The 26,097-nt window shown below is 40.3% G+C and overlaps 1 protein-coding gene across 3 annotated transcripts in view; it reads right to left on the bottom strand.

The window, feature by feature from the left end:
• Positions 1-26,097, bottom strand: part of PAG1 (phosphoprotein membrane anchor with glycosphingolipid microdomains 1) — a 143,043-nt gene that overhangs the window by 43,457 nt on the left and 73,489 nt on the right. For 2 of the 3 annotated variants that reach the window (XR_016388546.1, XM_022555032.3), the window contains exon 3: positions 18,956-19,051. Coding sequence is in view for 2 of the 3 variants with exons in the window: in XM_022555032.3 (XP_022410740.2) it covers positions 18,956-19,051 (96 nt within the window). In the remaining variant the exon portion in view is untranslated. Of the gene's footprint in view, positions 1-18,955; positions 19,052-21,258; positions 21,359-26,097 lie in introns of all 3 variants that reach the window. The other variant, XM_030763749.2, reaches the window with a different exon arrangement.

The raw sequence follows: 26,097 nt of genomic DNA, 5'->3' as shown, positions 1-26,097 counted from the left end.
TGCTCCCCTCCAGGTTTCCACTTTGGTAACCATAAGTTTGTTTTCAAAGTCTGTGAGTCTGTTTCTGTTTTGTAAATAAATCCATTTGTATCATTTGTTTAAGATTCCACATATAAGTTATATCATATATTTGTCTTTATATGTCTGACTTACTTCACTTAGTATGATTAAAGTATTTTCAAAGTAAACATTTCAACAAGAAATACAAAAAGTCTCCTGGTCTAATGTCACTAGTTTTCACATACTGTTTTTAGGTTGCATGTCAAAGCTGATGTAAACACTCATTATAATGTCTCCACTTACAAAATGATCCATAATTCTTAGAGGTAAAGAATGTACTAGAAATCAATACATTATTATGATAATACCTTTCTTTATGCTTTAGGCTACTGGAACTTTTCTCTTGACCTTCATTGCTTCAACGGACACGATACACTGTTCAGGTCAGTTTGACAAACAATTAACTGAAGGACTGCCATGGGCGAGGCAGGCTCAACCCATTCAGACTCAGCTGCTTCCTTAGTCTCCTTGGCCATGACCTTCCAAACCCACAGGCTATTTCTTTCTAGCTCTTGGACATATTGAGTTTGTCCTCACCCTTTTGTACTAGCTGTTTACCTACTGGAACGATCATTTTTCAGGTCATCACACAGCTGGTTCCCCTTCCTTTTTTTCATCCTGTTCAAATAGCATGTTCTCAGAGAAGCCTTCTCTGACCAACCTTTCTGTAGCCCTCTCATGCACCCCCAACTCAGCCTTATCCCATTGCCCCCTCTTCCTTTCCTGTTGTCCCATCTGAAAGCATCTTATGGATTGGCCTTTGTGTTCATAGTCGGAGGAGGCTCTCTAGAACATAACCTCCATGAGCACAGGCCCTTTGTCCGGGCAGCTGTAACTCCAGCACCTGCAACGGTGGTGTGCACTAAGTATCGATGGAGTGAATGAACACATGCCTTTGCGGTTTTATCAAGAGTAGTTCCAACAGTAGTCCTGTACTCCTTAAGTTTGAAACTACTGAACAGATAATAAATGAATGTACAGTTGCAATTTTAACTTATAGTTCCCCACACAATATGCATGCGTTGGGATTTTAATTGGACCCACAGTGCCAGCCACTTTCGCACAGAAGGCGATTTGTACCCTGTGCCTTCACTGGCTCTCAGTTTCTGCCAGAGAGAGCTTCTCTTTTTTGAAGTCTTGGCTGTTCCTTTCAATTCCCGGCAGAAAGCAGCTAGACATTAATGTCTGAAACTGCACTTCTAATGGTCTGTGGAGGTTTCTTGAGATCACCTTATTGGGGGTAACACCATGTTTATTTAGCGTAGGGTTCTCAGTCTACCATGGAAACGTTTTTGGGTCTCTTGCTACTGTTCATTTCCATACATGTCTGGCTTGGGCTGGGAGTTACACTGCAAAAAGCATCCACTTGATGTTAGTGGGCTTCTTACAGCCTGGGATATTTTGTCGGTAGTAATCTTACCCTTCCATTATTACCACGTGATACTAAAAGGACTGGCTAGGAAATCAGCGGTGATGTCTTCAGGACAAATCCTCCTGACACATGGAATCGTCAGTTGGACCCTACCGCTATTTCGAGGCGCTTCTGTTTGGTCTAGGCTAGCACTTTAAGCCATATTAATACTGCGCTCTGCCAGCCTTCCAAACATGCGCCTGTGTTTGCATGTCAGCTCTGTTCAGCATCTTCAGATTTTCAGTTTTCCATTCAGCATAGAAAAGTATAGTTGATATCATTAACAAGATCAGCTACATTTGTATCTTGTGAAACATGCACAGTTTGGTGCCCTTGCTCAGAAATGTCACCCAAGAAATATTAGTTCCTTCTGCTGCTTTCCTTGCTATTTTAACAACTTACTTTATTCAAAAATATAAAGAGGAATCTGCATCTTTTAAAAAGTCAGTGTACCTAAAGTATTCAAATGTACTTCTAGTGTCTGTTTACTTCTCTCTGTTAGCTAATTAGAGTTACGTTAAATTCAAACAATAAATTGTAATCATTATCAACATCTGAGTCAGCTGCTTCAAATGCAGGCGGGCCCATGACAGGATGAAGTTCTAAGAGATGGTGGATCTTGCTTTAACCAAATCTAATATATATAAATTTGTATTCATAAAAGAGTGGCATTATGAAATAATATGAATATTTTCCAAAAATACTATTTTAAATAATGATCAATTCGAAATTCTTCAAAATAATAATTCAGTTTCAAATAGACTTTCACAGAAATTTACAGGCGCCTACGTAATACCATACAGTAGGTCATAAACAGACGCAAAGCCAACTCAGAACTAATGATTATTTCCCAGCACTGATACAAGGCTGTTCAACTACAGGGTTGGGGCTGATGGAAAACTGTAGTGGGTGAGTCAGGATGATCACACGTGAACACACTGATGAAGCAACGGAGTGTAAAGAGCCACCACCGGACACCGGGTTGTGTGATGTAAGATGAAGCACGAGCTATGAAGCCTTCTTGCCAAAAATGTGGACCTGAGCTGATTAAGCCTCCAGATGTCACCACCAGGCTTTCATTTATTTATTTTCTTTTACTTCTATCACTTAACGAATCAAATAACAATCAAGGGTTTTGTCGACCCCTGTCAGTTAACTCACATTCACAAGGTTGTGAGGTTTGTGCATAGGTTTCTGTATCTGACTATCTGTGTTAAAAAAAATCATTACAAATTTTGTACGTGCAGCTTGTGTAACTACCCATAATGACTGTCATCAATGTGTCCATTAAAATGCCAGTGTATCGAACGGCAGGAAATGAGAATGACAAAGTCTGGTGGTAACTACACATTTGAGAAGACACTCCCAGAGCTTCCCTCCTCTCCCTGGTTGTGAAATACATGATCCTTGTTCTTTGAGGTTCAGTCTTAGGCCTTTTTCCTTATTTTGCCTCATATTTTCTTCTTGGCATCTTATCCACACCCATGAGTTCAATTCCCTTCGGGCTGCCTTGATTCCTTATTTGTATCTCCAGACAAAGCCTCTATTCTGAGCCCTAGATTCCATATCCAGCTGCCATGGGACCTCCCCCCTGCCCCAGCACCCGGCTGTCTCCAGGCCCTCGGTCTCAGCACGTGTGCATGCTGGACTGGACTCTCCATCTTCCCTGCACACCGGTCGTCCTCCAGGAAGCCCTATCTCCGTGAACGGTGCTACCTTCAGCTCTCTGCGCAAGCTCGCATCCCAGGGTCCTCCCCTTTACCACCCCCTCAGTTTCTCCGCATATCCAATCCAACACACCAAGCCCTCTTGGTCTCATCTCTGAGATGACTTTCAAATCCATCTCTTCAATGAGTCCTTGTCTCTGCATCACCAAGGTCAACACCCTAGTCAAGTTACCAGCATCTTTTGTCTTGTCTACTGCATTCACCCTGCCGCCTTCCAATTTCTTCTTCAAACCCCAGCCTGAGGGAATCTTTCCAAAAAGAAAATCTGATCATACCAAGCCCTCTGCTTAAAATCCTTTAATGGTTTCCCACTGATCAAAGGATAAAGAAAATAAAATCATATAGAGTAGGCTGCCACTTCCTGCAAATCCAGGCTTTGGCCTCCTTCCCTCCCTCTTCTCATTCTACTCTCTCACTGTCTCCATCCCACTCACTCGCTCCTTACCTGGAACCCCTTCAACTGCCCCAGCCCCTCCCTTAGTTAAGTTCTACGCCCCATCAGATGCCAGGGAGGCCTTCTCATGCACAAGGCTACTGCTCATTGCTATACGTGTTTCTCTTTCAGAACACCTCTTTTTCCTGTGTCCACGTATTTGTGCCATAGGTTTGACTAATGTCTGCCATACCTTCTAGACTGTATGGAAACCCTATTATGAAATCACCCCTGAACTCATAGTTAGTAGACACTGTAGTCTGTCATCTGGTAGTACATGGCAATCTCTCCTCCAGTCATGCTTGAGTAATCTTGCTGAATCTGGTGACTCTGGTTTGTATTGGCTTTTGTTTGTTTTTGTTTCCATAGTTAGTTGTGAAGTATGAGGTCAGATTTAAAAGAGGGCCCATTTGCACAGGGCCTGGGAGGTAATGCAAACACTGAGGCAGGCCAGGTTAACCATGGGGAAATTTTTTCTCCTTCTCAAAGAAACGTGATGTTTCTCATTTTTCTTTGAAGATATGATCTGCTCATTCTATCTTTTGTTTTTTTCTTTACCTTAAGAAAACCACAGCACAAAAATAATGAGAAATGGTGACTGACCCTCAACTTGATGGTTGGGGATGACAGAGCAGGGTGGGGACAAGGGCAAATTATTATTCCACACCCTCCAAGTTGGGTATTGGTTGCCATTCTTTTAAAAGACGAAAGGAACAAGTTCTATAGTCTTAAAATTTAGATGTATATAGATGTATGAAATAGAACTAATATCTAGGTTTTACTAATCACCTTCTAAAATCTGAAGGATGAAATAGATTATGCTTACTAAATCTCTGGGTGGTGTTCATTGGAACAGGGTTTCCAACAGCTCTCAAGACATGTGCTTAATCTAAAATGTTTAATATACTGTAAATCCTTTACAGTAACCATATTAAAAACCTTAGACTGTCCAGTGATCTTTGAGATCGAGTTCAACATATTTGCATTTAAGTTTTATTTATAAAAAAATAATTGCAGTAATTTAAGATATTTGCAAGGTTTGCAAGGGTAAATTTGTCTCATCGTGGATTCAGAAACCTTTATACAACTACTAGTTCGGCAAACAAATGTCAAAAATATGGATTCCCCTTAAAGATATTATGTATAAATAAAGCCATCAAATTTAGAATAGCAAGCCCCAGATGGTCTAGCAGCATCAACAAAAATCACTTTCCTTGCCAATGTGAATTTCATAAAGCAGAAATAATTCTCAGGCACGCAGAGACAGACACATCAAGTTCACGAATACTTATGGCCATACGCTAGGTACCAGGTTAGGTACTTTATTATGTGGCCCATAAAACAGGACTTTAAAAACAAACACTGTGTGTTTAAAATGAACTGTTTACTCTTTATGGCAAGAGTGACCGTACTCTTGTGTTTTAGTGGGAGACAGGGTGGTGGGTACACACGTGACAGGTGAGATTTAAAAGCACAAGCAAGGCCGTCAGCAAACTTGTTTGGATTGGGCTGCTTTGAACATTTGAACTTACATTGCCTTTTCTTTCTGATAATCTATTTAACCTAAATATCTAGGATTCAGTACTTGGGGCTACGAATGTGACAGAACTGCCTTGTAAGCCTAAGTGTCTTCGTATGATCAGGATTAATGGAATAGGAACTGAGGCTTAGAGAGTTTCAGTAGGTACCCATGCCCACTGCCGCCCGACTCCCCGCTACTCAGAGAGAAAGTGAGAGAAATGACGGTGGGAGCCACAGGTCTCAATCACTCCACCATCAGGACTTTCTAAAATCATAAAAGGAACTGCAGTATAATTGAAACTCAGTGCTTGAAAGCTAAGTGTAAGCAGGTGGATGGCCTTTTGAGGGCCTTGGGGCTCCTGGAGTTGGGGCGCTGGGTGATACAGGCTGGAGTCAGAACATAGGGCCCAGTGATCACATGACATATCTTTTCTTTTTGGTACACGGGCCTCTCACTGTTGTGGCCTCTCCCGTTGCAGAGCACAGGCTCCGGACGCACAGGCCCATACGGGCCCCAGCTGCTCTGCGGCATGTGGGATGACCGGGGCATGAACCCGTGTCCCCTGCATTGGCAGGCGGACTCTCAACCACTGTGCCACCAGGGAAACCCGCATGACATATCTTTAAGAAACTTCAAGTCCCACAGTTATAAAAAGCAGACACTATGCTCAGTGAACATTTGCCATATTTCTATACTGCACATTCCTGAATAACTTTTGATGCCCTATTTATTTAAAAGAAGATAGATTTTTTTTTTTTTTTTAAATTTTGGCTGCACTGGGTCTTAGTTGCGGCATGCATGTGAGATCTAGTTCTCTGACCAGGGATCGAACCCGGGCCCCCTGCATCGGGAGTGCGGAGCCTTACCCACTGGACCACCAGGGAAGTCCCCAAGATAGATTTTTTTTTTGACCCAGTTCACATCAATGATTAGAGATATTCTAGCTGCCAGATAAATAAATCTCCATTGGCTCCAATGTGTGGGATCCAAGAGCAAATTATGGATCCATCTGGAATTATATGGGGCTTGGCTGGTTTTGTGAAAATAGTTATAAGGCAACAGTGAAAGAAATCAATAAAGATTTATTAAGGTTTTTCTTTCTTTGCATAGGTTTAAAAATGGGTTCTGACCTATTAAAAATGCCTCTAGTGTTTTTGGAGTTGAAATATTACACTTTACTGTCTCTGGTTCTTTTCTTGAGTTGACCCTTCACATAGATTAAGTATGTCTTTCTCACGCATGGCTGTGAGGGTGTCTGGCTGCCGCTGCCAGGCTTTGTCAGCTTCATCAGGTGACGACACCTAAATTCTGCGCCTAGATACACATGCCATCATAGGCAGTCGCTTTCCTCTACTTATATTACCTTTCTGTAGCAGAGAAAAAGTGCATAACATTCAAACTTCTTGAACACCATTTGGAGGTTCATCTGATACTCTTTAAAAGTAGGCAATTAAAGAATCTGGCTGAAAATCTGAGTTTTAATATATGTAAGAAAAAGTTAATAGGTTTCACTTATTGAACATTCACTCTTTGCCAGCTACTTTTTAACTTGGAGCCTCACCTAGAAAGATCAAGTTACATTTCACTTATTCTTCATAGGATTGTTGTGAGCTACAGGTAGGTGAAGGAGATTGTATCAATGGTCACAAGGCTTCCCCTCCCTGTATCCTCACTCCTGGCACTGTGACTTTGTAGGTCCTTCCAGCAAGAAATGTTGTCTATTTCTATACCCTTAATTCTTGGCTGGTTTTGGACTCACTTTGTCCCATGGAATGCAGTGCAAGCAACAGTGTCAGACCTGAACCAAGACCACAGCTTTGCCTGTTTCTGCTCTCACTTTTGGGACCCTGCTGGTCCTGTGAATAAGTCCAGACTAGCCTGCTGGATAAGAGACATGTGATCCAGGTGTCCTCATTGTCCCCCAATAGTCAGCCAATTGCCAGAAGCAGAGATACTTAACTGACTGCAAGATGACTGTAGACATATACATGAGCCCAAGTGAAACCAGAAGAATTGAGCCAGCCCAAACTACAAACCCACAGAATCAGGAGCTAAGTAAATGGCTGCTGCTTTAAGCTGTTAAACTGTGGGGTGCTTTGTTATGCAGCCAAAGCTAACTGATACAAAAGGCATATTCTCATCACTGTACTAAAGAGAGGTACAGAAAGGTTAGTAACTTGTCCAAGGTCACTAAACTAGTAAGAGGTAAAGCTATCAGGTAAGACCTCTGTCTTATAGTCCCACACTCTTAGTTGCTCCACCGTGCTGACTCTTTTTAATGCAAATGGTAAGTGCCTCTGACCTGCTCTGGGTTGGGCTAGACATATTTCCTACATTTAGGAAACTTACAATCTCCATTTTGTTTTTCTCTAAGGAACTTGCAATGCGATAGTTTTGTTCATACTATTGCTTTCACCTGAAATACATTTTAAATTTATTTTTCACCTTTGAAACCTGCTCAAATGTAACTACCTCTGAGAAACCTTTCTAGTTTCCCAAGACAGAATTAGAGTTTCCCATCTGTGGTTGACTGCAAAAGTAACCACAGTTACTCCTTCCTTTATCCTCATCCTTTGTAATGTGACATTTCAGTACCATCCATTAAGAGATGAAAGCTATTTCCCTACCCCTTGAATCTAGACTGGACTTGTGACTTGCTTTGGCCAAGAAATGTGGCAGAGATGATGGGGTGCCAGTTCTGAGATTAGGCCTAAGGGACCTTGCATACTTTCACTCATTCTATAGGTAACCATAACTCCACCAGGTGAACAAGACTAGGCTAGCCCTGCTGAAGCATGAGAAACCATTTGGACGAGTGTTCCATCAGCTAGGTTGTCCCAGCTGAAGCCCCCAGATATGTGAGGACCCAGCCAAGATCAGCAAAGCCAAACCACAGTGAACACTGCTGTATGTGGGTGGCTAGTTGAGACCAGAGGACTTGCTCAGCTGAGTCCAGCCTAAATTGCCAATTGCAGAATCAAAAGCTAAATAAGTGGTCATATTAAGTCACTAAATTTGTTATGAAGCAAAAGATAACAGATACAGATCCCTTTGTACTCTTCCGGCATTTTTAAACTTATTTTTGGAAGAGCACATATATTTGATAAATGTTCAATCAATGAATGAATAAATGATTAAATATGCAATTACACTGAGATAAGATTTTTCGAGCAAAACAGAACTCTGACTCTTTATTTTTATTTTGAAGGGAATAATTTCTGTCTTTCTTGGCTGTGAGTCAGAGCCATATTTACAGGGCTTGATACTTAGCAGAGGTGCTCAATAAATGTTAGCTCTCACGGATCCTGTATATTACCTGAAATGCCAAATAAAACAAAAGCTAAAGCAAACACTGTAGCACTGAGGCATGCAGGGGATTTTTTCCTAAAACCTTTCAAAATCAGGACAAACTCTCCTGGTATTTGTGAGGTGGAGATCTAGGGCAAGGGACATGATTTTTTCCCCTTAATATTGGCAAGCTTCTTTTTCTTTGAAAGTATACACTCTTTAAATGATCCATCGCTACTCAAGTCACCCAATTTCAAAGAGTGGGAGAATTCTGCTATAGAAAGACCATCATGGGAGGCATTTCCCACTCCCTCAAGGCTACTGGTTCTTAGCTTTGGCTGCATAGTGGAAATACCTGGGAAATTAAAAAAAAAAAAACCTCTAGAGAATAGTTTAATTAGTTTGGGGTACATCCTGCACATAGGGACTTTTAAAAGCCCCTGGATTGACTTTACTGAATTAGTCAAAGTTGAGAACCACTATTCAAACCCTCCCCGGAGTGCTTCCACCGGTCAAGTGATTATTATTGGATTTAACTTTTAAGGCAGACCTAAGTAAGCTTTCCTTTTTATATGCCTCTAATCAAAACACGGCACTGAAAACCTATAGCTAGAAAATAATAATTTCTTATAATGGACAATGACTGACTCAAAAGGAATTAAGAAATAATTATCAGATGAGTATCTTCCTGATGATTAACTCAACAAGCATAATATGAACACTTGGCAGGGTCTTAAATGTCTTCAAGGCCTTAAGTATAATTAGGTATTCAAAATTTTATTGCCCTAAATTAAAACACCACATAACACTATAAATTATATTAGATAATAAATTCAAAGTAAATTGCACTGAAGCACATTAACCTAAAATCTTTGTTTGAAAATGTACCTTATATGAAAATAAAAATGTATCACAAATTAAGGTATAATTTAATATTTAATATGATTTTGAGTTCAGATTCAATGTGGGCATTTCAAAAAACTGTGGTCTTATCTTCTGAATGTATAAGTGGGTCTCACATGGGACTATTTTTTTGGGGGGGATGTAGAGTACAAAAATGCTAGAAAATGATAAACAGTAATCCTATGCTATAAACTATGTAATGCATGCAAATTGCTTTAGTACCAAAATTTCATCGTCAATGAATTCCATTCACAAAGAGACCTCTAGCACATATTCAGAGAGTCAGAATTTTTCTAAGCCACAGTTTTTGGGAGAGAAAAATCTGGTGTGACCCCCTCTGATTTCATAGAAATGGAAAATGAGGTCCAGAGAGGTTAACACGTCAAGCAAAGCTCCCAATACCCAATGACTGGGAATTGAGCCCAGGACGTTTGAGCTTGCACCCTCTCATGTCTCCAGAGATGGGTACAGGGAAGATAGCAGCACAGAGTGCTCAAGCCCCACAGTCACTGTGGCTGGCTGGGATTGGCCTCGGATTTTGCCCATCTCTGCTGCAGGCGGCTGTGTCAGAAGACCTTGGCAATGGGAGAACTAGTTATCACTTCCTACTCCATTTCCTCTTATGACAAAACAGGCTGGAGTCAACTCTAGCCCTTTACTACATTAGGTATGAATACAGTTACTGTATTTTTTTCTAGTCTATTATTAACTTTTTACATTAACATGGTACATTTGTTATAATTAATGAACCAATGTTGGTACATTATTATTAACTAAAGTCCATATTTAATTCAGAGTTCTTTAGTTTTTATCTAATGTCCTTTTTTTGTCTGTTTCAGGACCCCATCCAGGATCCCACATTACATTTCGTTTGCTCTGTTTTTTCATTAGTTCAACTGTGTGTGGGTGTGTGCGTGTGTGTGGGTGGGGGAGTATGACTATCTCTCTTCTTCTATGTAGCCAGTTAAGGGCAAAATCCTACAAATTACTGTTCTCAGGTGCTCTAATGTAAAAGAAAAGGGTATATGTTAATGAAGTAATCTGGGGTTTTAATTATGAGAAAAACACTGTAGATGAGAGGAAGGTTAGGTTAAAAAGAATTTGACATTTGGAGGGGCCTAGAATCATGGTCTGTGACTTCAACATGGATTAACAGAATCTAAAAAGCAAGGAATGGGGCAGAGGAGCGTGACAGTTCAGAGTAATAAAAGGCACTTCACATAGAACTATAGCAATGCAGAAGAAAGAAGTAATATTGTGCAATTTATCATCATTTAATTTAGGGGAGTCTGCATTTTTAAAATCCACAGAAATGCAGTCACAGTTTCCTTGCCAATATTTGTAGGAAACGTTTTCCAAACAAGACTCATTCATCTTACTCTGAAATGAATTGTTAGATCACAACAGAGAATGTTAAAGACTTTGCATCCCTTATAGAAATGCCAAACATTTTACTCTGCCTGATGCTGTACTATAAATAGGGAAATCCGAGCGCTAAAAATGTTCTTCAAGTTGCCAAACATAGTTCTTTAGCATCAACTTCCTCCTACAAATGACTCATTCTTCCAAAGTTTGAAAATGAAAGCTAGTTACAATTCAGAGAAATGTTGTAGCGTACATCGATTAAATGGCAAAGATATTTCATTTATGTATATTTATTTTTCCTTAGATCATATCCACTGAAATTCTTCTTCAGAATTTTATTGAAGTTTTATTAAAGAGTAGTTACTCTCATGAGAAGTGGATTTTTAAATAAACAATTAGAACAGCCAAGCAACATGAATATTGTTGGAGAATAATGATGATTTAAATCATTTTGAAATTCGTTAACTTCATTTGGATATAATAGATGCAAAATGTATTTACTGTAATAAAAATAAGTTAATAGTGAAGTCATAACATGAAAACTAATAAGCTCACCAAACAAGATGGTACAAATAATGCCTCAATGTCCAAGAACACAAGGAAATTAAACTCTAAGAAATTTTACCTGATTAAGAAAAACAGGACTCTTGGGAAGAAAGCATCCTTTGTTATAAAAAGAATAATAAATAGGGAAAATGCCATTGATTTATGATTAATATTTCAAAATAGTACATGTATCTATATATATCTTGCAATAAGTAAAGAGAACATAAATAGTAAAGGGATTTGTATAGCACATTTGAGGTTAGTACTCATTTGAAGAGGTAATTGCTTTTTTTTTTTTTGCGGTACGCGGGCCTCTCACTGTTGTGGCCTCTCCTGTTGCGGAGCACAGGCTCCGGACGTGCATGCTCAGCGGCCACGGCTCACGGGCCCAGCCGCTCCGCGGTATGTGAGATCCTCCCGGACCGGGGCACGAACCCGTGTCCCCTGCATCGGCAGGCAGACGCTCAACCACTGCGCCACCAGGGAAGCCCATAATTGCTGCTTTTCACTGAGAGATGCGACAGGAAACTACAGGAGATGCTCATTTGATGTGGACTGAGCAAGGCAGGCAGCCAAGAGTGGATTCACATTTTCTTCTAATCAACTGACGATACCACTGGATTTTCATCTTCCTTCTGCAAATCACTAGATCTCATATTACCAGTCGTTTACTGGAGAATGGCTAGAATCTCTTTAAACTGACTACAAATAATTATTGCAATCTCTTTTCCTGGCTTCATTAAAGGCTTTTTCACCTGTTTTGACTTGCATAGTGACACTTTTGCAAACCTCTATGGGAGATATTTTAATTATTTAAACATTTTATGGTATATAAGAAAGAAGTGACTTAAGTAAAATTAAAAGATTTTTTTTGAGGTGGACCATGTTTTGTAAAGTCTTTCTTGAATTTGTTACAATATTGCTTCTGTTTTATGTTTTGGTTTTTTGGCAGCGAGGCATGTGGGATCTTAGCTCTCCCACCAGGGATTGAACCCGCACCCCCTGCATTGGAAGGTGAAGACTTAACCAGTGGACCGCCAGGGAAGTCCCAAATTACTTGATTTTAGGTAAGTTATTATTAAAGATTATAATATCATAGTCATTTAAATATAAATTTTAATAATCCTATTTTGACTTTTTCCTACTTAATAAGTGATGTGCTATTTAATTAACTTTACCTTCATTACCTCATAAGATACATGACTTGCAGACAAATTTTTGAAAAGGCACACTGGTGTGTGATTGATTTGGGAACCAAATATATAAGTTTTAAACTATATTGAATATATTCTGATATCAAAATAGAAAATAATTGTTTCCATTAAGATATGTCTGGGTATCATACATTTTGAACAAAAATAATCAAGCTATGATAATTTTGTGTTTACTTATAAAACAATAAGACAAAAAGTTTTAGGTTGCAGTTTGTAAGCATTTCTCTGCAATTAATATATATTTGATTTGATTTGACTGTTTTGGTAGCTTATCAGGGGGAGTGTGAGGACACATATGTTAAGGGTATGAATGACGTTTATTTCTGATAAATAAAAAGCCAAATTGTATATAATTGTCACTACTTTTCTGTTTTTAACATTGAATTTTATACCAGACAGATATCCTAATAGGCTAATATAAAATCTACCAAATATATTAAGATATTTAAGATTTACAGAAAGTATAATTCAATAAACACCCATGTAACCACTACCCAGTTTAGGACAACACTATGAAAAGTATATAAGAATTTTGACCAGATGACTGCAGCTTATAACATCATATCAATGCCTCTTAAGCTTATTGTCTCACAAATCAGCTATCCATGATATGTATAAGGTAACAATCTATGACTAATTAAAACTAAAACCTCCATGGGAGCCTGCAGTGTTCACATGAGTCATAAGCGTGTTTGCTCATCTGACTGTCACTGATGGCTTTGTATACTCTTAAGAGGTCCTCAAACAGTATTATGTTCTTTAAAAATATTTATGTAATCACTTTTACTAATACTTTCTTTTTTCAATTTTAACTTTTATTGAAATATAGTTGATTTACAGTGTTGTGTCAGTTTCAGGTGTACATCAAAGTGATTTAGTTATACATGTACTAAATATATATGTATATTTTCTTTTTTCAGATTCCTTCTCATTATAGGTTATTACAAGATATTGATTATAGTTCCCTGTGCCATAGAGTAGGTCCTTGTTGGTTATCTATTTTATATATACTAGTGTGTATATGTTAATCCCAGTCTCCTAACTTATTCCCCCCCTCTGCTTTCACCTTTGGCAACCATAAGTTTGGTTTCTGTCTGTGATATTTACGAATACTTTAAAAATAGAACTTGGATTTGAACCTTTACCACCCTGGACAATGTGAAACCCCTGGGACACCTTTGACTCCCAGTGATTTTGTCAAGTGGCTACTGGGAAACCCTGATCCAGGCTATGACAAATGGTAAAAAGTTAGAGACGGATGAGGAAGACGGATGAGGATCCTAGAAATACAGAGTGAATGTGATGACCACATACAAAGATCACACAAATGTGTCCATCCCAGAAGTGCGATCCCTCAAACCTTGGGCCTCCATCACACAGCTCTCTGGGTTCTGGAAAAGACTCCAGAGTCCAGGGAGTCAGAACCCAGACATACCCATGTACACCAAAGCAGAGCTGGTCTCTGCAAAGTGTAATGTTTAATAAATGAGGCGAGGGCTTCCCTGGTGGCGCAGTGGTTGAGAGTCCACCTGCCGATGCAGGGGACACAGGTCCGTGCCCCGGTCCAGGAAGATCCCGCATGCCGCAGAGCAGCTAGGCCCGTGAGCCATGGCCACTGAGCCTGCGCGTCCGGAGCCTGTGCTCCGCAACGGGAGAGGCCACAACAGTGAGAGGCCCGCGTACCGCAAAATAAATAAATAAATAAATAAATAAATGAGGCAAGGTACCCACAGCTACCTCTGAAGCATGTCTATGGAGGTTCCAAATCTCTTTGGTACCAGCCTGTGACAGAGACAAAATTTCTACCTAAAAGACCAAAAGGCCACAGATTTAAAAAACCATGGGAAAATTTTGATCTCAAAACTGGGAATAGTTGTTTCTCTGGCGAAAATCTGTTTGTTCCTCGCTTAGGACCCTGTTAATCATGAATCTGTGATCATAGTTCTTTAAAAACTGTTCATTAGAAAACACAGAACAATGTTCCGTTCTTTCAGATCAACCATGAAGGCTCCTGCAGAATTCATTGTGCGCACTAATCTCCCTCCTTCCCCCACCTTTCCTACCTTCTATTCCTTGTGCCTCACTTTACCCCTACCTTTTTAAAACTTACTCTGTTTTGATGTGCTGTATATTGTGTCTAACTCTTGAAAGCCCTTTTGGAGAATATAAACAAAATTCCCAGCTGATAAAGATGAAAAGAACTTAGAGATAACCCCATTCTATCCTCCATATTTAAAGGTGGGCTAGAATTTAGGAATCCCAAATGTAGCATATTGGTCTTTCCTTAATACCTGATTACCTCCTGTGACACTGGGTTTTCTTGTCTCTCCTCCACCCAAGGGATGTCGCTAGATGTTTCTCCCTACCTGAGAGAATAAGAAATTTAGGAAATTCTGCCTTCTACATCTTGCTTTGGAGGGACAGAAGAAAATTCTGAGAAACCTGCAGTAAGTAGATCAATTTTTGTTTAAACCACATCTGTCAAATATATCTGATCATAAATAAAAACTTTTCTTTCTTTTCTTTTCTAGGAGTACCGTGGAGAGCTGCACCCCTTAACACACCTCAGAACATGCTTGGGGAAGGTCAGGATTAAGGCAAGGCAAGGCAAGGCTGCTATCTAACTCCCCATGGCAGGCGACAGAGAGGAACGGTCAAACGTCCAAGTCATTGACACACCAGCCTGAATAGTGGCTTCTCTCAATGTTGTCAAGTCCAGCAACACTGCTGCCCTCAGAGCCACCATCCGTCAAGGTACAGGACCTAGTGAAAAAGTGCAGAAGAAGAGGGATGGCAACCACCCTTGGCCCTTGTCCCAGTGCTGCTGAGTGATGCTGTGCAGTACAGCTCACCTGACAGCCCCGGGGGCCGGGGCCTGGAAGCCTGGGTTTCCCATGCAGCATTAATCCGTACCCACTTTGAATTCTGGAAGGACAGTGGTTACAAATCCTTCTTCCACTGACATAAACACCAAGAGACAGAGGGTGTACAGCTCCAAACCCAGCAATGTCACACATCGTGTGTACCTCTGCAGACTGGCAGGTGTGTTTATAGACCCCAAAGGGATGTGACAGTTCAGCAAGATCTGCTGTGGCACAGTGGCCACCTTGGGGGCGGGCACACGGAACCCTAAGGCCAAGACTCCGGCACAGGTGGCACTGCTGCTGTGTTCTCTGCCCTCACCGCCTGTGGGACTTTGGACAAGTTACTCACCTTCTCTGAGCTTCAGCTTCCTTTTCAGTAAAATGGGAGTAATCATAACAGTAGTAGAGCAGTCTGGCGGATTAAATGGTTTAATAGTTGCAAAGTGCTGATACCAGTGCTTGCCTCACCGTACATGCAGTATGTGTTGGTTAAATAGGATAGCACCATTGTGTTTACTCCAATTTCCCTCTATTGGTATATGTCTCCTTTTGTAATAGACAAAGATGACACACAACATTGGTGAAAACAAAACCGTCGCGCTCCTTGTTTTGAGACAGCCAGGCCTGACTAATTACAAGGATACAAATGAGGCCAGGCTTGGCAGTGCTGCTTCCAGAGGTGCACATGCTGACTTTCTGGCGGGCTGGGGTAGCCCGTGATGGAGAGCCTGGCTGTTACTTGCACGCACTAATGATCAGGCCTCGTGCACAGTTACCAGAGATTCCAGCAGAACGGAAATATGGAGACAGAACAAGAGGCAGGGCTGCCAGAATCACAGGTGGGCCAGCAATTGCCCTGCAAACTGCATCTCTCAGGGCTCTCCTGTCCTGCTTCACAGGCAGCGCCTCCCAGGAGCCCCTGGCAGGAGCAGTAGGGGCTGGTCCTGCCTCTGCCTCACCTCCTTTCATAGTCCTTACCTCAGTTGTTAAAAATAATAAAATAAAACTAGCTTTAAAACAGACAAAATAAATGTGCCCAAAAGACTGGCACAATAGAGGGAAATAGTTCGGTAAATCTTGATTAATTTTTCTTGATGTCATTGGTATTTACTTGAAACTAGCATCATATAAATAAATTTTATATATTTTTAAAAGGTTAATAAATATATATTTATAAAGATTGTCAAATATGTCTTAAGGAAATGTACATTTCTTGAAAAGAAAAAACAAAGCAGGTAATGTACATGAATAATGTCCTAAGTTGTAGAATAAAAGATCTTCATTAGGTGTGTAAGACTAATCCTTATATAAGTTACATAAAAAGCTGAGACTGGTTTGCTATCATCTAATAGCTGACTGTATACTGACGTCATCATAACTGTAATTTTAGAAATGTCAGAATTTATATCATATAGTTCTTGTAAAAAGAGATGCAGGGAGATCTTACAAATACCAGCCAAGATTGGGGAATATGACACATCTCTCTCTGAGCATAAGGACAGGGGCTGGTGAACTTGGCTTGGGGTGGCTGGGCACACTTGCTCTCAGGGCTCCCCTGGATCAGCTCACATGCTGTGTCTGTGAACATGGCAGCCTGCAGCCTCGCAACACCTTTATCTGCTCTGGTGAGAAACATAAATGCACACACACACACACACACACACACACCCCGAGTCCCAGACACCTGGCGCTGTGCTCAGGGAAGTGGCGGAGTGGGATAAACGCAGAGCTTTTAAGAAGCACAAACCCCAGGCCACTGCAGGGTTTGCACACTGCTTTGAACCTTGGCTTTTACAGTTGTTGCCTTTAAAGTTCTGGAACATTCTGAGCATGGCGCCCTCTCAAACTGTCTCTGGCGGGGCACTTCTTACCCCAAGGCACATCTTTTAATGTGTCTTTTTTTCTCTTATCTCAGGCAGCTCCCACTTGTTTCTGTGAATCATCCGATGACATGCACGGGTTATTTTTCGTTGATACCGACACCTGAATGCTTATATGTAGGCAGCAATCTCAAAGCAGGTCTAGTGCGTTTAGAACGTATTTCTCACCTTTCAGGATTTTAATTTTTGTTACTACAGTATTGCGATAGGCAGGCTGCTCTCTTAAGGACTTTTTCCGTGTGAGACATGCATAATGCAATAGTGAAGCAAACAATTACTTCAAGGAAAACGATCTCCCCAAATTATGACTTGCATCTACAGTCATGGAGGCTATTAGAATATATTTTTTAAAAAAGCTCTAAGCTGATCCACTGCTTAGGATTTTGAGATTCCCCACTGCTCTGCGATGTTTCCATTCTGTATGCACAGCACAGATTCCTGCCAAGCCTATTCCAGTGAATAAACAATGTTTTCTCTGTCAGAACAGAGAATGAATAGTATCACAAAATTCTCCTCTAATGTACCGCCTCCACTTTCCCGAACCAACCCCTTCAGAAGAGAACAGGCAGGATGAAGACTGGGGAGGAGAACATTCTTCTCCCCCTGCCAATCTGGAACTACATTCTGGCCAGCTCAGGACCAAGTACTGTCAACTCTATATCAACTGCTAAACAGAGAAAGTTGACAAGTGTATTTTCTTTGAAATTGGATGGTAGATTTTTGCATTTCTGTGTGTGAGTGCACACAAATATCTTTCTCGAAGGAAGGAGGCAGTTCATCCACTATAATTTCAGGGCCTGGTGAAAACAGCTTTTAGCTACAGACTGAGCAGCAACAGGGGAGCTTCATAAAAATGACACAGCATTTTATGTTAAAATATTGACAGCTAACTCATGAGTGATGGAGCTGACTAGGAATTCAGCTGCTTCTGTGAAGATCTTTATTCTCGTCAAGCTCATGATTCATAAAGAAAATGCCTGGAGTTACTTCTCTGAAACATACAGTATGATGCTGACAGATTTCTCTTTGGTGTCTCTGTCTCATATTTATTCTCTCTCTGTCTCTGTCTCTCTGTCTCATACACACATACACACACACACACACACACACACACACACACCTTCCCCTCCCCCCAAAAGAGGCATCACGAATATAATGTTCCAAAAAAGGACATCATTCATGAAGCATTTATCAACAGCCAATGAAAGATTTACTTAGTAGGTATTTTCATAAAAGAAGAACACAGATTTCTTTTAAACTCTCCCATATTCGTAAGTCTCAGTTGGTGTAAAATACTATGATTCAGGTTTTTTCCCCCTTGTGATGTGAATACAACATATATCTTATTTTAACCCCTAAAAGGAATTACCCAACTCTTTCCTCATAAAAGAGAAATGCTATTTTTACAATTAGACCACACTGCCTTTTGTTTTCATGAGTATCTGAGAGACACTGACACGAAGAAAAAAATACAGATTCCCCTTTCTCCCCTTTTTCCCACACATTTTGAGTCCAGCTCAGTGGGCTCCCAGATTCTGACGGCATTCTCCTGGTAACACATTTAGAAGAGACTGCAGGATATCCCAACAGCGCTATTTTCTTCCCTCCGGCTCCCTCTCCTTCTTTCTCTCCTATCACTCTAGGTTTGTACCAGACTAAACAATTAAGCCTTTGTGCACTACCGCTGCAATCTGCAAATTCTAATGATGTGCCCCCATCACTGGTACAATGGTAATATTTACCTTGAAGAAAGGTTTGTCCAAATAAGTATTCAAAATGCTGGCAATGTATTCCCTTTGAAACGTTGTGGTGGTGAATGTTCTCCCTTCCTTCTTGGCCTATAACCAAAGAGAAAAAAAGTTAGGGGAAAAAAAAAAAAAAAGACAGATGGATAGAGACTGTGACAGATACTGGTCCAGTTCACTGTAAAAATGCTGGCACATTTATGCCAAACACTGAACAAAGCAAACTACAAAGTAGAGGAAAAACTACACACAGTAGTGAATGAATAAAAAAATTTCTCCGAAATAGCAGCCAAGTCAATGTCTAATCAAATACACATCAATTTACTTGCTCTTTCCCTATTTTTCCTAGTTTTATGACAAAGAAATCTATGTGTTATTGTAGTGATACTAAAATTCAAATAACTGTTGTCTGAATTTGAGAATAAAACAAGTGATTTATCTGAAAAGAGTATGCTTCGAGGTAAGGTAAGCTGTGATTTAACTGTGAAAATGTCTTACGAACAACAGTATCGTTGATGCAGCATGAACAGTGTGGCCCGAATGGCACACCGATCTAATCCTGAGTGGTTCCCTCATCCGTTCCACTGTGGAAATGGGGAAGATGTGCGGGAATAGAGGAGACCACAGGAATGACTTCAGTTGATCTCCCATCTGTTCTTCTGCTCTGTGTCTGGTGCCCTGCTTTTTCTCCATCCCCCTCTCCTCTCCAATTCTCTTCCCATCCTCTAATCTACATCTCCTGTACTGAACCTCTCTTGTACATAAGATACCATGAAAAGTACAGTGACAAAGGGAGAAGGGCAGAAGGATGAAATGAATAAATAAATGAATCTTTCTTCCATAGCAGAATTCTTCCATAGCTTTCTTCCATAGCAGAATCAGCAGATTATTTATATTATCTTTAGGTACATCAATTGTTTCCCTGACAGTTACCAAGTGAGACATGGCCGCCTTTTGTTTGCCACTGCATTCAGCGACATTATTATTTTCTTTTTAAAAAATAAGTCTAAAAAGATTAGAACAAGACACATAGTCACGGGCAGTCTTTCTCCAACTCGACTCCAGGTCTTTGTCAGGCATGCAAACTAAGAGAGCAGGGCTTCTCTGGGTGAAGGGCTTGACAGACAAGAGCCCTTCTCAAGCCATCTTTCTGTCTTTCATTAGATTTCAAATCAAACCTCCTCCTGAACTCCTGCCATACAGATATATTTAGATGTGGATTCCAAACCTCTCCACTTCCCCATGTTATCATTGTCAATCCCAGAGAACTCTCTTGAATTCGTCAGAGATGTGAGAAAGATTTATTATCTAAAGCAAATTGCTACAGTAAAAAAATAAAATGAAAAGGATAAACATTTTTCTTAAAATGCCAAATCTTATTAATATGTATGGGAAATAATATGTTTGCACATACTATCTGTATTACTAGACAGGAGTAAAGAGTCTGATTTTAAAACTGAACATATTATTTGACAGCTAATTTAATAACATAAAAGTGGTGCACAGTTTTGCATTTTCAGAACATGAATTTCGCGGGTTATGTTTTTATTCCAAGGAAACAAGGTAATCAAGACAGTGTGGTACCAGCATAGGGTAGACATCTAGATCAGTGGAACAGAATTCAGCACCCAAAAATAAACCCATATATCTATGGCCAATTGATTTTTTGACAAAGGTGCCAAGACTATTCAATGGGGAAAGAATAGTCTTTTCAGCAAAAGATTATGGGGCAACTGATAGCCAAAGAATGGAGTTGGATCCTCAGCTCAGACTGTATAAAAAAGTTAACTCAAAAATGAATCAAATGCCTAAATTTAAGAACTAAAACTACAAAACTCTTAGAAGAAGACATGGGGTAAATCTTCGTAAGTTCAGATTTGGCACTGGTGTTTTAGATGTAATACTTTCAAAAGCACAAGTAACGAAAGAAAAATAGGTAATTTAAGTTTCATCAAAATTAAAAACATTTTTATGTTTTAAAGGATACTATCAAGAAGGTGAAAAGACAACCCAAGGAATGAAAAAATATAGGTGTAAATCGTATCTGATACAGGACTTTTATCTAGAATATGCAAAGAACTCTTATAACTCAATAATGGAAAGACAACGCAACCAAAAACAGGCAAAAGATTTGAATAGACATTTCGCCAAATAAGCACATGAAAAGATGCCTCATCAAGGAAATGCAAATCAAAACCACAATGAGATATCACTTCATACCCACTAGGATGACTATAATTGACAAATCTAAGATAGTAGCAAGTGTTGGCGAGGATGTGGAGAAATCAGAACACTCATACCTGGCCGATGGGGATGTAAAATGGTACAGCCACTTTGAAAACAGCCTGGTTGTTCCTCAAAAAGTGAAACATCGAGTGATTTTACCCAGTAATTCCACTCCTAGGTATATACCAAGAGAAATGAAAACATTAAGTCCACACAAAACTTGTATGTGGATGTTCATAGCAGCATTATCCATAATAGCCCCAGAATGGAAACAGTAGCAATGTCCATGAACTGGTGAATGAATAAACACAGTATAGTATATCCATATGAAAGAATATTGTTTGACCATAAAATGAAATGAAGTACCGACACATGCTAAAACACAGCCGAACTTCGAAAACATGCTAAGTGAAATGTCAGTCACAAAAAAACCCACATATTATCTGATTCCATTTACATGAAATGTCCAAAATGGGCAAATATACAGGTTGCTTAGGGCTGGGGAATGATCGTCATGTGGATGATAGCTAAGAGTTGTGTGCTTCCTCTTTGATGTAACTCGAATGTTCTAAAATTGATTGTGGTGATAGCTGCACAGCTCTGTGAATATACTAAAAACGATTAAATTGCACACTTTAAGTGGGATGTGAATTATATCCCAATAAAGGTGTTACCAAAACAATATTCTAAGGAATGTGGACATTACACATTACAATGTCAGTCATTTTCTAGATCAATCTGAAATAAGTATGGCAAACCCAAGTATAATTGTAGCTGGAATCACTGGAGTTGCTGTACTGAGGAAGGGTCTCCTGGCTCCACTGAAAACTATCATAGTCTGACTGAGACAACCTGAGTATAATTCTGCATGGACCAATATTCCTTCAGGTCCTCTCTCATCCTCATGACTATCTCTGAGTGTGGACAGCAGTTAATTACTGCAAACAATGATTGAGCCAATCAAATAGCGATCCTATGCTTTCAATGCTGATTTCTTTTCCCACTGAATGGAAGTTTGGACTTCTGAAACCAGGTATCTAATCAAATATGACTGGCCCCCTACCCTGCATACACTAAGTCAGTAGAAGGCCAATCTTAGCACTGCTTCTTCTATACCGATTTCACTGACAGTTCTCATGAGGACTCTTACCAGCTTCTTAACATGGATGATGTCATTCATAAGAGGCTCCAACAAACAAACTCCAGTAATTCATGATGCTTCTTGCCTACTAACCTGAAGGCTTGTTCTGGCTAAAGCCTCTCAGAGGATCTGAAATAGAATTCTATTTCTGGGCCACTGAGACTATGCACCTGACAGATGGCATGGGCCCAAGCCCCAGCTGCCATTGCTGAGGGGAAGTTTAGGGGGAGGAGCATTTCTTCAAAACTATGCCCTACAGTCCCTCCTAAGGAAGTAGTGATGACATTGACAGCAAACCTCCCTGCTATCTGTGTAGATAAATACTGGGATCTGGTAGCACAGGCTTAAGAAACAGGAATCCAAATTCATGTTTGAGAGGCTAGACATCTACTCAGTAGGAGACTAGACTCAAGGAGCTCAATGAGTAATTCTTAAATTTAAAAGAAATTTAAAGGTGAGCTATAAATCAACATCACTTGATACTTGAACCCTTTCTACAATGTCTGTAACATCCAGTTCATGAGTGCAATGTCAAAAATACTTGGCTAAATGTAGCAGTTAAAAGTACTGAGTGATGAATGAATCACAGTGCCTAAGATATAATAATCACTCAATATTTATTCGCTGATTGAGTAACTTTTAAAAAATCAGAGCAGACGCGAGGATATTGCTACAATAAAGCCACTCTCAGTTGCGGTCCCTGAAGACAGAGAAAGGAGTAGGATTGCAGGTCGCTCATGATAGACGTATTACCATGGCAATATATCATGCGTGCAAATGCCAGCCAAGTAAATACTATCCTTATCCAGGCTGTAGTGGAAATAAACCAATAAACGAAACTTAGACCTGCTATTCCAGCCTATGCCAGATTCCCTCCCATAAGGAAAGGCTTCCAGAAGGAATCCCTTTCTACCTCTTGGAAGCACTGCTAGGTTTGAGCTAGCAGTAAGGAAGGCTTAGTGGCTGCAACCTTAGTTGGCGTCCTGGTTCTGATATCCAGGGCTATGCAGAACAAGTCCAGTACTTTCCCTATATGGCAACCTTTGAAATACCTGAAGATACGTGTTTAAAGAGGTCCCTCTTCTGCGGCCTTTTAGTGTCCCTTTCTCCATTTCAAAGAGTATAGTTTTGAGTACCACCTACTATGACTCAAAAGAGCACAAAGGCTATATGGAGAAGGGAGCTGAGTCCTGGCCAGGCCTGCTCATGAGAGCAGAGCATGCTGAGAGCCCAATCCAGCTCCAAAGCCCAATCTAGGGACCAAACACAACATCCAATGGACAAGGCAACCTTGATCTGATTTAGGAAATAGTACTTATCTGGGTTTTGGTGATGGTTGGTAGGGGAATTCTCAGGGCCCAGCTATCATAGGGAGGGCAGAGCTATCACCAGGGAGCAAAAAGCTGGGCAAGTCAGGAAGGCGGTCCACTACTGTCCTGGAGGTCCAGTCATAGCTACAGAATCTGGCCACGGGGCAGGATCCCTGGGTAAGAGGCACACTTGTCTAGAAGACCTCCTGGCAAGACCGAGATAGACCGTGGTACCCAAAGTAGACACTGAGTCCCAGACACGTAATACACAGGAAGACAAAGAGCTGAAACTTGGAAGGTCAAGGAGTGAGTCTCAGGGCAATACCATTCTCAGCATGGGAGATCAAAATTCAACAAACACACTCAGACAAGCATTGAGCAAGATGATTATGGGCGAGGCACAGAGAGAACATGACGACTGGTATGCCCTGCAGCACTGCGGGTTTAAGGATTAAACATCTTAGTATTTCCTGCTTTAGTGAGAACTGAATTCAGATCTGGGGAGGGCGAGACAGTGCATGCAAGAGGACCAAGTGGGGAGGAAACAGGGAAGGTAGGAGGAGACATGCTGGGGGCTGACACTTTCATTTGCTGGTGTTCTCTTCTAAACGACTAAGCTTGAAGGCAGTTCTCCAGATGAAGTAACACTGCATCCGGGAAGAGGAGCTTGTACTTGAGTCAGTTCAGATGCTACACTTTTATTTAGAAAGCCTAAGATCACCGAAGCTTTTCTCACCAGCTACATTATACTGTGGGCATCTATGAATCTTTTACTTGATTCACACAAAATCTAAATTTGTTTCATCTACGATGCTGCTAAGCCACATCTCTCTTTACTGCCTTTTTGCAATTTAATTGGTGGTGGTGGTGAGCTGCTCTTGTCACCCCTGTTCCATGTCTGCGTCTTAGATGTGGGTCATTGCATTAAATGTCAAGTTGTTATCGAATTCTGTTTCCTTCATTTGTTATTACATTAGCCACCTCTCCCAGTTTGCGGCCACGCACTTATAGCGTTTTACCCAAATGAGTCCTCATGTTGACTAGAATAGGATTAGGTTCAAATACCAGAAACCTTTTTCCAGGAAGAAAGCGATTTATTAATCAGTTCCCTCTGGATATACTTACCAAACCAGTTATTAATCGAGCTCATTATACACACCCCCTATTTGTCCAAATGCTAAATGTTAGCAATGTGATACCCTCTGGTTAAAAAAAATCAAATATATCTCTAAACAAGTATATGCTATTTGTTATTAATCCTTCTGAATTCTATGATGGGTTTCATAAATTGTCAGTATAACAGAGATCAACCTCAAAGCAAAGACATATACTTCCATTAAAATTTCAATATTCAGCCTTTGACAGTAACCGTCCAAGAAAACTACATACTAACTATGCATAATGGTACAGCAATGAAAGGAGTAGCTAAGGACAATGTATATGGGCTGAGGTATACTGTGCAGTATCGGAAAACATAACTTATGAGGCTTCCTTCTCCTACATTCTTATTTCCCTCGGGCTGCACTTCTCTTGCTAAGCTCCCCCATGTTTTCTGGCCATTTTTTTCTTGCTGGTTCTCCCAGCTGTGTCTCTCATCTTTTCCACCCAGCCCCCCACCCCCCAGCTGCTTTAGCTCACACTTCAGCCTTCCTGGTATTTACTGTGTTAACAGTTCTAGTCATCACACCATCTGATGTCTCCTGCTTCATTTTTCACACAATCTAACAGCTGAAATCCCTGATGTATGCAAAGCAGTCCATTAAGAAAAGAGTTTTCCTTATCGAGAATAAAAAAAATGGAAAAGGCAGGAAAGCGTAGTTCACAGAGGTGCCAAAGAGAGGCCACTATGTAGGTAAGATGAAGGAAAAAAAAGACTTTTTTTAAGCCTCAAAAAGATTATGACACTGGGAAATTTAAAAATCCCCTTCAACGGTGTGGTTTAATGAAAATAATCCCCTTTCCAAGAAGAATATATTCTAGGGAACGGATGATAAAAATCCTTAAACACGTATCCTTATACTATCTACAATATACAGAACCCAGGTAAGCACTGATACAGTTATAATACATATACTAAGCTATTAACAAATGACATTTTCTTAGCAAAGCCTTCTTTTTGTTAGTATGTTACATGGAAAGAGGCTTAAAATGACACCTTCTACTATAAGCCTTATCTGTAAGCCTGCATTCCAAGTGAACAAGGCTTGGGCATGAATTCCTTGCAGTTTCAATATTAACAGAGAAAAAAACAAAATGACCAAAGCGCTCAACAGGAAAAAAAATCCTTTCTTAACGGCAAAAAATAGAATAGCTTACAATATGCAAATTTAATGTATTTAAGGAAAATTGCGTGCTTTTCGGATATCGGAACGAAAAGCAAGGTAGCATAAACACTAACATTAAAAAGATTAGTTTAGGGGGCTTCCCTGGTGGCGCATCGGTTGAGAGTCCGCCTGCCGGTG

This window comes from Delphinapterus leucas, chromosome 17 (assembly GCF_059928025.1).
Source record: "Delphinapterus leucas isolate spDelLeu-1000000601 "Yukka" chromosome 17, BTC_Dleu_Yukka2, whole genome shotgun sequence".
NCBI classification, from domain to species: Eukaryota; Metazoa; Chordata; class Mammalia; order Artiodactyla; family Monodontidae; genus Delphinapterus; species Delphinapterus leucas.
This window is presented reverse-complemented; position numbering and strand designations above follow the sequence as displayed.